General features: G+C 39.8%; 1 protein-coding gene across 11 annotated transcripts in view; it reads right to left on the bottom strand.

The window, feature by feature from the left end:
• TNRC6B (trinucleotide repeat containing adaptor 6B) overlaps positions 1 to 15,932 on the bottom strand; it is a 131,270-nt gene that overhangs the window by 20,746 nt on the left and 94,592 nt on the right. For 9 of the 11 annotated variants that reach the window (XM_080347486.1, XM_080347490.1, XM_080347489.1 and 6 more), the window contains 5 exons: positions 10,071 to 12,398; positions 8,767 to 8,925; positions 5,287 to 5,465; positions 3,607 to 3,681; positions 2,229 to 2,274 (listed from right to left, as the gene is read on the bottom strand). In XM_080347486.1, coding sequence (XP_080203612.1) covers positions 2,229 to 2,274; positions 3,607 to 3,681; positions 5,287 to 5,465; positions 8,767 to 8,925; positions 10,071 to 12,398 — 2,787 coding nt within the window. The remainder of the gene's footprint in view (positions 1 to 2,228; positions 2,275 to 3,606; positions 3,682 to 5,286; positions 5,466 to 8,766; positions 8,926 to 10,070; positions 12,399 to 15,932) is intronic. The other 2 variants (XM_080347494.1, XM_080347488.1) reach the window with 2 other exon arrangements.

The following is a 15,932-nucleotide window of genomic DNA, read 5'->3' as shown; positions in this document are numbered from 1 at the left end:
AGCAATTCACTACCAAAAGGCTTCTGTGCTTTAATTCTAGAAGGAAGCCCTGTCTGTTAGTTACTTGAAAAGAAACTGAAAGCAAGACTGAGTTGCATCACTATCTGAAATGAAACTGGGTCAGTGCCAACATAAGATGACTAAGCAGCAGCAACACCCTTTTGTTTCTTCAGTTATCCTGATGATCCAGTGAACTCCTTAAACATTATTGAAGGATGCCTTGTTAAATAACATGTAGAGCATTAAACAGCACCTTTAAAGGCTTCAAGCATAGATATGCATGCCACTTGGTGCTGAGGCAGCTGCTTAAACTTCAATATAAACAAGGCCTTGTTAAGAGAGATAATAGCATTCATTTATTCTGTTCATAGAAAATGCTAACATAACCTTGAAACATGTCGTGTGAGTGTATCTTTTGCACTTACCAACAAGAGCTATAAATAATGCTGGTGGCTGAAGACTAGCTTTAGCTTACATAGTACAAGGTAATGGTTAAAAACTGAAAACTTTGGATTTTACCCTCACTAGGCAAGAACACTTGTGCATTAATAAATATGAAGTACTAAATCCTCTACATGCAGAAAGGTAGAACAGGTTAAAAGTCCATCTTAATGAAATGAGACATTGCATCAGTTCTTGGATTTTTTTCACTAACAGCTGTATAAGTACATGATGCTGGAAAGTGAGATTACCTAATGCTTAGCACAGTCAGTCACAGACCTGAACACTTAAGTTCTCTGGCAGGTAGCACCTCAGAAGTAAATAAATTCTACCCTTGATATTGGATACTGCCAACTTGTATCACAGAACCCAAACTATTCTAACTTACAGCAATGAATTTCGGAAAAGACTTTGAAACTAACTGTACGTGACTTATAAACACCAACTTTAGCTGATCCAGAGATCTCACAGACTGTGACCTGACACAGAACTACTTTTGCAGGTGTTTTTTCAGAGATACCACCAGAGGATCATCAGTAATTCATTCAATTGACAGGGAACACAGAAGTCTGACACAGCAAACTTAGAACCACCAGCAGCATAAGCAATGACTCCAGTCAGTCACCTCTCCCTGCCAGTCCTCCCTTCTTAGCAAACCCCTTGTGTACTTTCAGCAGCACACTGACATTCCCGACAGTTATAGAAAATACGATGACGATTTCTCTCTAATACTGTTGTTGGGTTTGTACAGTGGCAATGTCCTTTAAGTGGACTAGAAGATCTGTTTTTGTAGCCAGGGGTATGAGGTGATCTTCCTGCTTCTGTAGATTTTGAAGAATCAAAAGCTGAATGGAAGTAGTCCCTTAGAACAGGAACAAAACCCTCTTCCCCTTTGTAAGTATCAGACTATCCTGTACAACTTTTTAGCCCTACTAAGCCTTCAAACACTTGATAACAAAATAAATAATCAGAACAATTAATTTGGATAATTTCTTTTTAATATATACTTTAGGAATCTTGTAGGGAAGCCATCTCAAATGGCAGAAGATTTCAGAAACCTGTGATATTTCTATTGCAATACCACAATAGTGAGTATTCAGAGACAATTTGGAGAAGAACAGAATGCAAAACTAAAACTGATTTCAAGATTAAAAGAGAGTTCGCTGCTCAGTTTGCCAAAGAAGAAATTCATTACAAATTCAAAGGTTATTAAATGGGATTAATCTAAGTGGTCAATTCCAACTCTCATTTAGGATAGCGTTTTCCACACAGCACATCCCACACAAGCTGTGTAGTATTTGTGGTGTGGCTATCAAGAGTGAAAAATCTAGTTCTACTGAGCAGTAACTTGTAATAGCCTGAAGCAAGCAACTGAAGAAATCAATGATAGAAGATACTCTTTTCCCTCACATCACCTCCAGGGAGCTGTGGTAATTGGGATATTCTACTGTCTACTGAGCTAAAACAGTCCTCCTCTTCCACCAAATGAAAGTAGACCTTTACTATCTTAAAACAGTAACAATGAATACATGGATAAAACCAGTCTTATAGGATGTCCCTTCCACAAGTTATAGCTCAGTCCTGTACAGGTATACATCCCAGTGTTGCATATCAGCATCAGCTGTGTAACTATTCAAAGCCTACATCAGATGCTATCACTCTATCCTTCTATTATGAGGAATGCTAAAAGCAAGGATCAGACCCTTCCAAAGCACAGCATGTCACCCACATAAAAATACTACGCATGATCTCATACTTCAAATGCATTTAAATTAAATTATACGCACCTACAGACAAGTCCATCTTACTGCCTGGAATGTCCTCAGTTTGACTCTGGGGGAAAAAAACAAACAAACAAACAAACTAATCAGTTCCAATTTCTATGAAATGCTGAGGAACATTTCAGAAAGCAGCCCTTGATGGTTAAAGGTGGAATGACTGAAGGACATGCTTGTCCCAATTAAAGTTTTATTTGAAACTAAAATAAAATACGACTCTTGATATTACCCTGGACACATCTCACCTCAACTCCCTAATGTTGTGTGTGGCAAGTTTACCCATGTGAAACCAGACACATGAATGCATGGGACAGACAGAAAAAGATGGACAGACAGGTGCTCTGTGAAATCAACCTCTGTCCTCATGTTCCAGTGGTCAAGAGATGAAACACTGAAAATAGTGGCCAAAACGATAGCTCAGCCTCATGACCTGTCAAGTCATCAAATCTTGATATGTGCTGCCAAGCTATTCTTTAGTTGGCAGACTGGAACAGGGTGTTCCCATAGCTTTCAGAAGCATCTGCAGTCTAGCAGACTGAATTTGAGCTTGGGAGCCAACAGACATCACAAACTAATCCTAGACATGTCAGTGACAGTTCATGTAGCCCTGGGCTTCTCACAGAACCTCTGCATTACCATCTTTTGCTGGCCTGCATTACGTAATACTCACTCTTCACAGTACAACAGTTGGCACAATATTCTGTGAAATGTTTTACAAATTAGCATGTCAGAAATTCTTAGAAAAATTATATATATATGTAACGTTTTAAGGTACTTCGCTGCAGATATGTCTTTTCTCTCCGTGATGGGCCATTTATTTAATCCATTTACCAACCAGTCTTTAAGTACTGATTAATAATGAGTCCTTTTTTATTAGAAGGACCCTGCTGCACAGCATTTAAAATAAAAATCACCAGGATAAAGACAGAGGGCTGTAAATCTCCTTTTCTGATATGTGACTTACATTCAGAATGAACAGCCTTGGACTAATCACAGATGACTGACACTACAAGCAGGAGCTGAAACCTCTACCCTGAGTTCTCTAAACAGCATGTTATGGGAGAAGAAAAAAAAAAAGACAAACAACCACCCACCACAAAAACCTCCAATCCTATTACTTGCAAGATACTTGCAATCTCAGAACAGTTGTCATAAAAAGTAACTTTGAAGAGTCAAAGTAGATCTTTGGTTTTTCTGAGAAGCCATTCTGACTAACTAGGAAGTGCTGAATACCTAGCTATTACAGGTACTATAATCAACATGCCAGCATAGAAAATGCAGGTAAATAAGTAGTTAGACACTGTGGAACAGGTGACCTTTTGACTTATTCAAAGGTTACTGCTTCTTTACAAAGTTGGATTTTATATTTAGAAAAAAAAATACTTACTAGCAAGCCCATATTTGAAAACTGTTTGGATAAAGGGTTCATCCACGAATCACTATTTCCTCCTTTTAATGAGCACTGAAGAGGAAAAAAAAAAAAAATTTAAGCAGCTTCTTGATTTCCTAAATTCTGTTTTATCCTTCAGTTGCACAAGTGCCAAATGAAAAGCCTGGTATCAGACTTTGGGTTCAAACTGGAACACAAGAGGTTCTACTTAAAATTGAAAAGAAACTTTTTCTCAGTGAGGGTAACAGAGCACTGGAACAGGCTGCCCGGGGGGGTTGTGGAGTCTCCTTCTCTGGGGACATTCAAAACCCGCCTGGACACATTCCTGTGTAACCTCATCTAGGTGTTCCTGCTCCGGTGGGGGGATTGGACTGGATGAACTTTTGAGGCCCCCTCCAATCCCTAACATGCTGTGATTCTGTGATCAGAGAAATTCAACTCCTGAATAAATCAGTTAAAGTTTTTACATGGTTGGAAACATTTATCAAATACTTTTTTATTTTCTCTCTCAAAATTGTTCATTGCCAGGTATACCGAACTGTATCAACACTTGCTGTGCAGAATGTTTATCAAACCTCTAGTTGAATTCTGGAATCTGGAAACCTCTGTGAATGTTATTTTTTTTTTCCTCTGCTACAGTTTAATACATTATTTAATCCACCACATACAGAGGTAGATCTTCCTTGGCTTTCTTCCTTTTAGTGTGGTTTCTCTTACCTGGGCACTGTGCTGACCTGGCTCTCAATGTGGCCTTACTGTAATTTACAGGTGATCAAAACCAAAATTGAACACAGTTCAACAGAAAAGATACTGATAAGAAAATGTTTGGACTGTTGCTCTGGTGGTTAAAATAAAAAAGCTTTAAGTGAGGAAAAGTTTATGAGAATAATTTCTCTAACATAGGAATTGTAAAACTCCATACCAAGTCACAACACTATTTTTCCACATCCTAGGAAGCTGCTCTGCAATTGCCTCATGAGTTTGCCCTACCTATTAGTGAGAAGTAGACCAAGCATAGTCCTTCCAATACGAATACAGTATCAGTGTTACTGTACTAGAAAAAATTAACAAACAAGGCTTAGAAGGCAATTAACTCGGGACTATAGCCAAGCTCCTGCTCCGCTCCTGTTTGAAGACAAAGGTTGGTAACGACAAACCCAAGTCAGACCTAAATCCAACAGTTGGTATAAATGAGACGTGCGTGTGCCAAAGGGACTACGGAATCTGAACTTCAGCAGGCTGTGCAAGGAGAGCAGCAGCAGCCTGACACAGGAAGATGTATCAACCAAGAGAAGAGCAATAGCCTTGGGATACTTATTGCTTGGTTTCATTTAGTAATGGCTCTGCAGCTTACATACCAAAATCGTATGGCACCTACTGGAAGATTTATTAGTCACAACAGACACATGGTGTAAACCATGGAGCTGTCCTATGCAGGGACAGAAGCTGGACTTGATAATCCTTGTGGGTCGCTTCCAACTAAGGACATTCTATGAACAGGTGTAATACATTAAAACAAATTCAGAAACCTCACATTTTTACACTGTTGTAACAGGCATCTTTCTAGCTGAATTCTGTAATACCTCTTTAAAAGAAGAACTATTATACTGCTCTAACATATCAGTCATACTGCTTTCAGACAACACAGTAGTGTTATGAATCATTCAAGCATTTTACCTTCATTTGTGTTTTCTTTCCTCCTTGCCCCCAGCTTGTTGAGTTGTGGGAGGAACTGCTTCCCTGAGAGCCTGCTGTATTCCAGACTCCTCCCTCCTCCTCCTCTTCCCAGCTGGAATGACGCGTTCCTGTCACTGGCCCATCACTCTCTCCCCAGCCATCTTGCATAGATTTAGAACCTTCAGATTAAAAAAAAAAAGTGGCATTCAAAAGCAGTCTAAAATACCATGCAGCTTGTGATTTGACACTGCAAGATTAGCTGAGATAATCAGAACCCCAAAGGAAGGAGACAAAAAAAAAAAAAAGTGTCTTCACTCTAGCAGCTGTAAAAACTTGTGCATGAATCCTAAAGCCCAAGAGATTTGGTGGCATGTTAGCATGTCATGTTTTACAACTATTTTAAAGCACTATCACACCCTTAAAAAATATAACAACCATGGGGACCTCTTATACAGATACAGCTGCATTTGGATTTCTTTAAAAGGCAACCTATTATTTTCCAGTGTAAATGAAATACTTCAAGGACACTTAAAAACCAAGGGTGCTGAGGACTTTGGTTCAGGTGATTTATCAATTATTTCCTTTCTTCCTTCAAAACTCTGATGCCTCCCTTGCAGTAAACTCTTTCACAAAATTACAGAAACAAAGAACTTTAAGGAATAACAACTATGCAGAATCTGGAGAGGACCTGACATGGTACTCTGGTATATGTAACTTCAAGAGCAATCTAATAGGAAAAAAAAAAAAAAATCCCTGTTCTGTTCTTAACAATGTCACTGAACAGACTTATTCTAATAAATGCTGTTTAAGTAGAGATGCTGTTACCAGAAAGCTACAACAATTTCATCGTATCAATTCAGACTAAGGACTTTTCCGTGCGGGCTTATTTTCTTGCTGTTACTGTCTAGCACCAGCTGTCAGGTAACTGTGAATTCTAACCTCTTCTGACAAGCCTACTAGAGCTCAAATCCCCATCTTGTCCATTGTCCAACTATTCTCCTTCCTGCTGCAACTCTTCATTCTGCATATTTCTTCCCCTAGTATTTATCTCATTTAAAAAGGATTTTCATCACCATCACCTTTTTCATAACTAATTCTTCAATTGTCTGGGGTTTGAGTGTGGAAATCAGAGATAAGGATATTAACACATATAGCATAAAATCTGAACACAGGAATTGTAATTAGTCTATCGAGGGGAACTTTACCTTGATCATGCTGAAAATAAGTACAGCAGCATTTCACAGCAGTTTAACAACTGCCTTAAAATTAATCATAAATAACAACTCAGATACTTCACAGGAAACAATTTTTAAAATTATATTCATGTACCAAAATTGTGGGCTGCTTAGGTAACATACTGGTCCAAGTTCAAAAAACTACCTCTTCACCCTTTAATCGTGCTACTTACAAAGAAATGGCTACATTTAAGGATTATGACTGCATAGATTTAATCTGGAAGTGTCATATATGGGGTAGTCCTTGCAGCTTTAATTTATTTCTGGCCACAGTGCTTAAATACAGAACTATGGCCCTGGTTTTAACTATATGATCATAGATTATTTTTCTGCATTGACAGCTCTCAGGTTTGAGATTCTTGAATATGAATTTGGACAGTGGTGTAAAGATGAACTGTCTGTAGGACAATTCTGCATTTGTTGAGCAAGGTGGCACAGATACCTACAGTAAGCAATGGAAAGTTTCAAAATGAAGACAAAACAATGTTGCAGAAAACTGAATTTATTCCTATTTCTGCCAGAGAATTCCTATGCAATTCTGGTAAAACTACATAAATCCATTTTTTTGAACAGGTGTTCAGCGTCCTATGCTTTCCTTCTTTGGCTCTAAACCTGTTTTCTTTTCCAGTCACCGCTAGTCTCCGTTTCCTGTCCTTACCTTCAACCATCAGTTATGCCTTTGGAAGCTCTTTGTCCTCATTTCTTCTTCCAACTTATCCAAAACACTAAATATCTCCCCTTACTCCACTGAATAACATAGCTTTCTTCTTCATTCCTTCTGGGTATCAATTACAAAGGAGTTGAGAGAGCAGTCACAGAACACAGGAGAATGAAGATCTCTGCCCTTAACACTGGTGGCCTACTATACCCCAACCTGAAACACCTGTCATGAAGAAATTCCCTTTATTTTGCTCCTCTAGACCTGGGGACAGCTTATGTACAAATGCCGCAGCTCTTTGCTTACGTCACACATGCAGACCAGTTAGGACATGCAAGTGACCATGCATAGTCTTTAAAGACTACCTTAAGTATTAACAAATCCACAGAATTTGCAATGAACCATTGGCATTTCAGAGACTCATATTTTGGTTATATTTGGTTGTCTTCTTTCATCTGTAAAAAGTCACCTATCTAAAAAAAAAAACCAACCCTAGCATCCTGAGGGGTGCCAGATTTGTGTGTCAGACACAGGAAGAACTACAGCCATCCACAAAAGGTTGCTATAATGTTAACACTAAGGAAGCAATGCTTTTTTTCCCAGTTTTGTTTCATAAATGCCCAAACAATTTAACTGGGGTGGGAGGAAGGGATAATGACCCAACAGCACACAATCTGCATAGAGCATTTCATTCCAAATAATTACGTGTTGTAAAAGCAAGCTGTAACTGGAAACAGTTTTACAGTGGCTATCATCAGTCAAGATCAGTAATAGTTATGTATTTCCTACTGGAAACTTCATATCCAAATATTATTGGCTTTGGCTATAAAGTTGCTATGCTGTATCAGCAGGTGATTGCTTTTGTTTGTTGTATTTTCCTTAAAAAAAGTGAAATAAAATTCAACAAACAGCATACATCAGCAGGAACAATTTCCACAAAAATAAAACTCTCAATACAGCAAAATTTTAACTTCAAAGCTAATTTTTAAAATATTTCAACAACATCTCATTCATGAAAAGCACAGCTGTAGGCCAGAAAACTAACATCCATTTAGGCTCAACTACAAAAGCAAGTTCAGTTCTTAAGAGTTACCATTTTCCACACTGATATAATAAAAAAAAAAAAAATCCATTGAAAGGCAAGTTGCATTACCAAAGCATACATTATCACATAATGGCCTCCATGGTGAAATCTGTCTGTACTGTGCATTCTTTTTTCTGATATGATCAGGAAAAGTGATTTAACACATTACAAGTTTATGTGCTAAGTAGTAAGTGGGCAGCCAGAGAAGAAAGGACGTTTTGAGAAAAAGATATATTTCCTCACTCGGATGCTCTAATGTTTCAACACTTACGCAAATCAGAGCTGCCCCTTAAGATGCTTAATTAAGAAATTTTTCATTACCTTAAAAAAAAAGTTCCAGTTATTTTTAAGTACTTAATCACTCATCCATCAAAATCTTACATGACATTCAACACTGCTTCCAGGCCTCAGATAATTCCTCCATGGGTGAGTTATATCAAAAGGCCAAACGCTAGAAACCTCCAGGACCATTGCAAAGAAACTGGTACCTGGCCTATACTCACTAGATTTCATGGCATTTGGGGCGTTGGAAGGTGCATTCCCCCAGCCTGTTGTCGATGCTCCTGTATCATCTACTTCACCCCACCCGGGACTGGTTTCATTTGGCTCACCCCAGGCAGATGTACCGTTATCTGGAGCAGGTGGAGTGCTTTTGCTCCAGACTGCACAAAGGAGAAAGAGTTTTGATTACAGACCATTTAGACAACAAACTATTTACTGCAGTGCAGCACCATGTCATTAATCTATTGCTTCATTCTTTCTGTTGAAGAATTCAGATTCTCAATAGTGTGGGTGCAACAGAATTGACAACTGTTCCCATCAAACTTAGAGTAGGCATTGACCTCCAGGGATGAAAGAGAACAGAAGGCTGTGATGAATATTATTCTTCTCCCAGGTTAAACATGAACTCCATGTCTAATGCTGGCCTCCTATCTGGTGAACTTTTGTGACTAATTAAAAGCACCAGATTAACTCAGGGTTTTCATATAATGTAGAAAGAACATATTTTAAGTAAATATTAAAATGGAATTGTATACTTCAATTGTATACCTGAATCAAAGAAGAGATTACATAATAACAACATCTTAATATATTTCCAGGCTAGGTAGCTTTTCCTTGTCCTTATTTCAAAGAAGAAAATATTTTGCTAAGTATTCTTTATCACACAGCAGAGCCAAACCCTAAATCATAGATTCACTCAGTTTCAAGTGTTAAGTGAGTGTTTCAGAGCAAAAAGTTTTTGACTAAAAGTAAATAATTTCTCCCTGTTTCTCTAATATGTAAACATCAAAGACATGATTTAGTCTGGAGAAAAGGGGACTGAGGGGAGACCTTATCGCTCTCCACAACTACCTGAAAGGAGGTTGTAGCAAGGCGGGTGTTGGTCTCTTTTTTCCAAGCAAAGATATGTAGATGTGGCACTTATCAAGATGGTTTAGCGGTGGACTTGGCAACATTGGGTTTATGGTTGGACTCAATGACCTTAAAGGCTTTTTTCCAAACTAAATGATTCTATAATTCAAACTGTTCTCAGACTGAATACATAGATTTGTCAGTTAACAAACATTTTTCTCTTACTGGCAAGCTGACCAGTATTCAGATCACAATTACTCAGGCACGAGCAGCAGAGCACTGACTGACTCAAATTTTGAAGACACTTTAAACACTGAATCAAATATTCAAATAAGAATTTGGTTTTCTATATGGAATATAACTATTAGCCATTGGAAGCTACACAAGTATCTCTCATGCATTAAGGTTACATTCATGTCTAGAAGCTTACTGAAGAAAGGAACAAGACCAGTACCTGATGCTTGTGATTTGTTAGTCATCGGAGTAGGCAGGCTCTGCTCCCGTGGGGCCTGTCCTCCTTGTGAGTTCTTGTCCCACAGGTTCACATTCTTGTAGTTATAACTGCTAGGATCTCCCCACGCTGAAGTGCCATCATCGATATCCATTTTTCGACTGATTGACTGTGGAGAAGGTTCTTCCCAGCCACTAGGCTCCTCCTCTTTAGGGGCAGCTGGCTGTGGTCCGCTGTTCCAGTTTGGGTTTGGAGGTCGCCCGTTACTTGGAGTTTGGGGCGGTGGACCCCAGGAACCAGAAGACTCCTGCTGTTGCTGCTGGTGCTGCTGCTGCTGCTTGTTCCAGGAGTTGGGCTGTCGACCCGTCTCATTCCACGTTGAAGTTCTTTTACAATCATCCCATCCACCTTTTGAAGCAGCGCTTGTGTTTGCACCATTACCCCAAGTTCCAATCTCATTTTGGCCACCTTCACCCCAACCGGACACTGGCTTGTTTCCTGCACTTTCCCAGTTGCTGTTTTTTGTTTGGTCAACTTCCTCTCCCCAACCGTTCTTTCCAGAAGACCATCCTTGATTAGGCTGCCGTCCACCCCACCCCTGATCCTTACTAGAGCTGTCATTCCAAGAGGAAGATGATTTTTCTTCTGCTCTTCCTCCTCCCCAATTAGAAGAATTGGAGTTCTTATAGTCATTCCATCCTCCAGTATTTTTGGGGTCCTTCCACTCCGTTGAGGTTGAGAGCTCACCCCATCCAGACTTGATTTGATTGCTTTGGCTGGGTACATCACCCCAGCCCCCTGAGTTCTTTGTCTGTGTGGCAGAGCTCTCCCACCCCTCAGTTCCTTTATCAGACTTCCCCTCGGTCCGTGGCATCTCTTCAATATCCCACACGGTATCTTGCTTAATTTGAGTTTGGCCCCAGCCAGTGTTTGAAAGCACTCGGGGGTCCAAATCAGTCCTGCTCAGCAAAGTCTGCAAGACTGCCTGGCAATCAGGATGAGTAGGCCTATATGATCGGCGTCCAGAATTGTGACTGTCACTACTTCCTGCTTTGTGGTTGCTTCCAGTGCTTTGACCTCCAACCTCACTTCCTGCAGAGCTGGAAGATCTTCCCCAACAGGGAGCCTGGGAATTGCCTTGGTTTTCAGGAAGAGGGTGGCCTTTTTGATTGTCCCATGCTCCAGTGCTAGAATTTGGTTGGTTTGGACCACTCCATTCTCCAATCTTCAGTTCATCAGACCCAGACAGCTGTTTCCATTCTCCCTGAGAGACCCCAGATGTTAATTTGTTCCCTTCACCCCATTTGCTTTCATTTGCATGCTGAGGGCCAAAGTTCCAAGACCCACCACCCGTAGACCGGTTATTGTTATCCCAAGAATCACTTCTTGACCCATTAGGCTTTTGAACAGAAGCTCCTTTCCAGGAGTCCTCTCTATCCTTTCCATTGTTCCCATGGTTTCCAGAATTGCTCTGTCCAGAGACTGTGTCAGTTCCAGAAGACCCCCTAGCTGTACCCCAAGATCCAACACTCCCAGTCTTTCTTTCTCCAGTGCTTTGTGAAGGGGTGTCAGTGCTCCTGGAAGAGTTCCCCAAGCCCATTTCAAAGGGCATTCCCTTATTCTCCATAGGGTTTGGTGAACTTAAGTTCAAGGAGTTAGTGTTTCCATTTTTTGGTCCATCAGTGTTATGAATTTGAGCCTGTTCTCTGCCAGAGACAAAGTTAACACCCGCATTTTCCATCTTTGACTGCTGTTCCCTAGAGGTCTGACCTACTGTGCTAATCTGTGCATTGGAGCTACCACTATCAGATTCCAAAGTCCCTTTCCTAGAATTGCCCTCTTGAACCAGTGCTGGCCAAGCAGATGGGTTGCTATTTGGGTTAAAGTTGCTGAAGCCAGAACCGGGACCAATTCTGTCTTGTCCACTCAAGTTCCTCCAATTACCTAGTCCATTGTTACTCTCAGCAGCAGGGTTGGAAGATTGAACAGATTTAGCCTTGGGATCAGATTTCCAGGCCCCAAGATTACATTCGTTTCCAGCGCCTCCAGACTGGCACTGGCTTCCTTTTCCTTTGTTACTAGTGGTGCTTCCTGGCAGAGCATTCTTCTCCAAGCCAGGGTTCGAGGCACTGTTGTTATCGGTGGTGTTTTCGGAAGAAGACTCAGCATCTTTGCTGGCAATACAAGGCCACTCTTCCATGTCAGACCCGTCTACAATCACCTTGTCCCAGATGTGAGTTGGGTTGGCGTTGGTGCCGCTGTTGGAGGAGGCTCCAGGACCCCAAGTGGAATTTGCATAATTTGAAGCAGCAGCACCTCCAATTGCTGAATCTAAAAAGAAAAAAAAGAAAAAACAAACACACCCAAAAAGGTAATTAATAATCAATATTATTATTTACAAACACTGAACATCACATTTTTAATACCACCAATTACTGTATTCATTAATAAGAATCGCTCCCTCACTTGTGTCACAAAGTTGCCTTGGAATAACATCAGGCTGGAAAACACCATTGAAAATACTCATCAAAAACTTCTTCCAGTAAACTCCCTACAAGCATTTTATGGGGATTTGACTTCACCGTTCACTCACTACTTCTGTTAACAGTCCAGCTCTAAGTTCAGCATAATAATTATAACCCAGTTAATGAAACTGCATCATCATTACTGATATTGGTCGTACACTCTTCAAATACACATTTAAAATCACACTATGTATAGAACAAGAATGTGTATTATGTGCACACATTCACATGCATGTGTGTGCACATGAAGTCAGCTGTTGGTCTGCTACTCAAATGAATCAAAGGAACTACAATTTATTACAGATGAAAAGATAAACGATTGAAGAGAAAAAGCATCTAACCAAAATATAAAGCTGAAGAAGTCTACTCTACAGCTTCAAATATCTTCAAGTTCAGTTCTGATAGCAGTCAAGCTCTTTAACTACGTCAACTGTGTTCACTAACTCAACACAAAACTGTCCACTTTCATTGGGTTAGGTTTTGCTGGTGTAGCACATCCTACCGGGTAACCTGCAAGTTCAACGAGCTTTGGAGTCACTATAAGGAAATTAGCAAGTTGAACAACGACTAACAGGGCCCCTTTCTTTCATCTGTGACAAACCATTGTTATGTCCTATGTGGTACAACTTCACATAGACAAGATATTTATATATAGTTTTAAAGCAGACATAAATTAACAGGGCCACAATGGATAAAGCCTGTGTCACTGCTGGCAGCATGATGTCTACACACATGCAGACACTTTATCATCAAAACGTCTGCCATGATTCCGTAGCCATCCACATAATTACCTCTGATCCTCTAAATAATTTAAGTCTCTTAGTACTTCAGTGTTGTTCTCTATATAGGGTTCCATTTATTTTTCTACGTATTTTTAATACCAAGGGACCCTAAACTGCCTGCACCACAAATTCCCAGAGATGAAGACTAAACACTCTCCCTTTTACAAAACCATGTACTGAGTCCTAAATATATTGGTCTTATTCAGTTATCCCACCCAAACAGTTTAACTTATTTCGCAGAGCATAAAGTTCATAGTTACATCTGCATCAGTATTCATACCTGAATACACACTGGTACTACCAATACTGGCTCAAATGACAGCATCCATGAAAATAAGGCACAATCATCTTAGAAAAGTGATTTCCCCCCTGCCCCCCTTAAATACCTATATCATATATTCAAAAGTGAAAGATGACAATTTCTGGTTGCTAATACTTTTAATAGAAAATTAACAGATCAGCTTTTAGTGCCTGCCTCAGGCTTTCAGTTCATTAGCTTAACCAACAAACATTCACTGAATGCTTCCAGATGCCCCCTTCAGTGAGTGCCACAAGGAAAGATCCACACTTCACAGCAAGGTTAGAACTCTCTTGTAAGCTTTGAATACCGATGAACAAAAGTCTCTTCGTCCATTAAACTCTAGCCACCAAGATCCAAGAGACCAAGCAGTTCTCATGCACATTCTGTTCCTTCTGTTGCCTTAACCTCAAGTACAAACTTCACAATAGCAAGGAAGCGCAACTCTCTACCGATATTTTTATCTGGCTATCTTTTTAGTACACTGACTAACCCTTTCCCCTCGCCCCACTTTAAAAACTTTCTGATTCAGCTGATCACAGGAATAGCTTAAGGAGGACAACCAAAGGCAAGTTCAAAAGACTTTAAGGTGCCATCTTTTGGACTTAGCAATGATTCAGCAAATGAACGATGCACAGGCAGCCATGTGCTTAGCAAGACCTTCACATAGGTGACTTTAACAGAGCATTTCACATTTCATTTCTGTGAAGACATTCTAAAAGTATTAAGATTGGGATGCTTCCTAATGTAGTGTACTAGGACACAGTTCAATGTTTTATAAAACCAGCTTCCCTCACTACGTTTAACAGTAACAATAAAATTTGGCAATTTACAGTTTTGTCTTAAGATAATGAGTAAGGGCTCTTGGCTCTTAGACTACTCCTGTTGACTGAAGATAAACAAGTTTCTCATCTGACTACAATGAAAAAAGTTACTAGCAAATTACTACTTTTAAGGATGAAAGTATGGAACTGAGATAAGTGCAAGTATTAAAATGGAGTATTGGAATGGAGTCCTGAAACGAAGATGCAGTTTTACTGTTAAGAGACGGTGATCCTTACAGGGCATTGTAACTATTGAAAGACTTTCACCAATAAACTTAAGCTTTGTTTTCCAAAATTGTCTTGCACATCCTGAATCTCATTGGTACTGGAAGAATTATATATACCACCCTCCACCACAACCTCCTGTATTGCTACAAGGCACTCATACATTTGGTGTCATCTTTCAGGAACTAGAGTTTTGCCATCTTACAGAAGCATTTCCATTCTGGTGGAAAAAGATCCATGTAAACAAGCATTATGTAGTGATTCTTTGTATTAAAGCCTTGCCAACAACATTTGTAGCAATCTGGTGAATATAAAAATACAAAGGGGTAGGTAGGCTACATTATTTTCTCCTTTGGGAACCTGCTTTTTTTTCCTCATGTGGGATGAGAGTTAATCACAGTTCTCAGTGCACAAATGCCTGACAGAAATGGGCCCAATCTGAAATGCAATTTGTAAACAGTCAGTATCTCAGATGGGATTAACAATGTCTGAGACAGATGGCAATCCTGTACTTCCACAAGCACTTTGACAGAGTGATGGCCCCAGCCTTTCTCATGTCCAATGCTCATTCCTGCTCCTCTGGCATACCTACTCTTTCGTAGTAGAACGTATGTTCTCACTGATATTCAGTGAGCTGAACTGGCAGATCACTTAGACTGAAATTAGCTTTAAAAAACATGCTAGGTTAATTCTAATCCAAGTCAGGGTGCCAGCCCAGTTAACTGTGTTACGGTGCAGAACTCTGGACGACGTGAGGCAGGTTCTGAAGGACCCACATCTTTCTTTGCAATACTCACACCTTACATCAGAATAAACCATTGACACAGAAAGTTGCCACAATTAATAAAACAAAACCATGTAATATGCTAGCTGTTAATGCACCATTAAACTAAATGCAAAAATATAAGAACTCATAAAATCAAATTTCACTCTCAGAAAAACAAATATTAAGTGTCAAATTAATTACACAGAACTTAAAAGATTCTCTGAAATACTTCATAATGGTCCTCATATAGTACACCCAACAGCAAAAACATGCTGCTTATGAGGAAAATCTTTGAAACTTTTGGAACGCTTCACTACCACAGTCTCCTTTGTCAGTCTCCTACAAACCCCGTGAAGGTACACCAATGATGACATAATGCTAGGACTTTGTATAGTCAAGAAATTTGGGCGTTTTTCCCCCTGCCTCCTTCATCTTTCAGGTGTTT

This window comes from Nesoenas mayeri, assembly GCF_963082525.1.
Source record: "Nesoenas mayeri genome assembly, chromosome: 1".
NCBI lineage: Eukaryota > Metazoa > Chordata > Aves > Columbiformes > Columbidae > Nesoenas > Nesoenas mayeri.
Note: the sequence above shows the minus strand (reverse complement) of the source record. Positions and strands in the feature narration are given on the sequence as shown.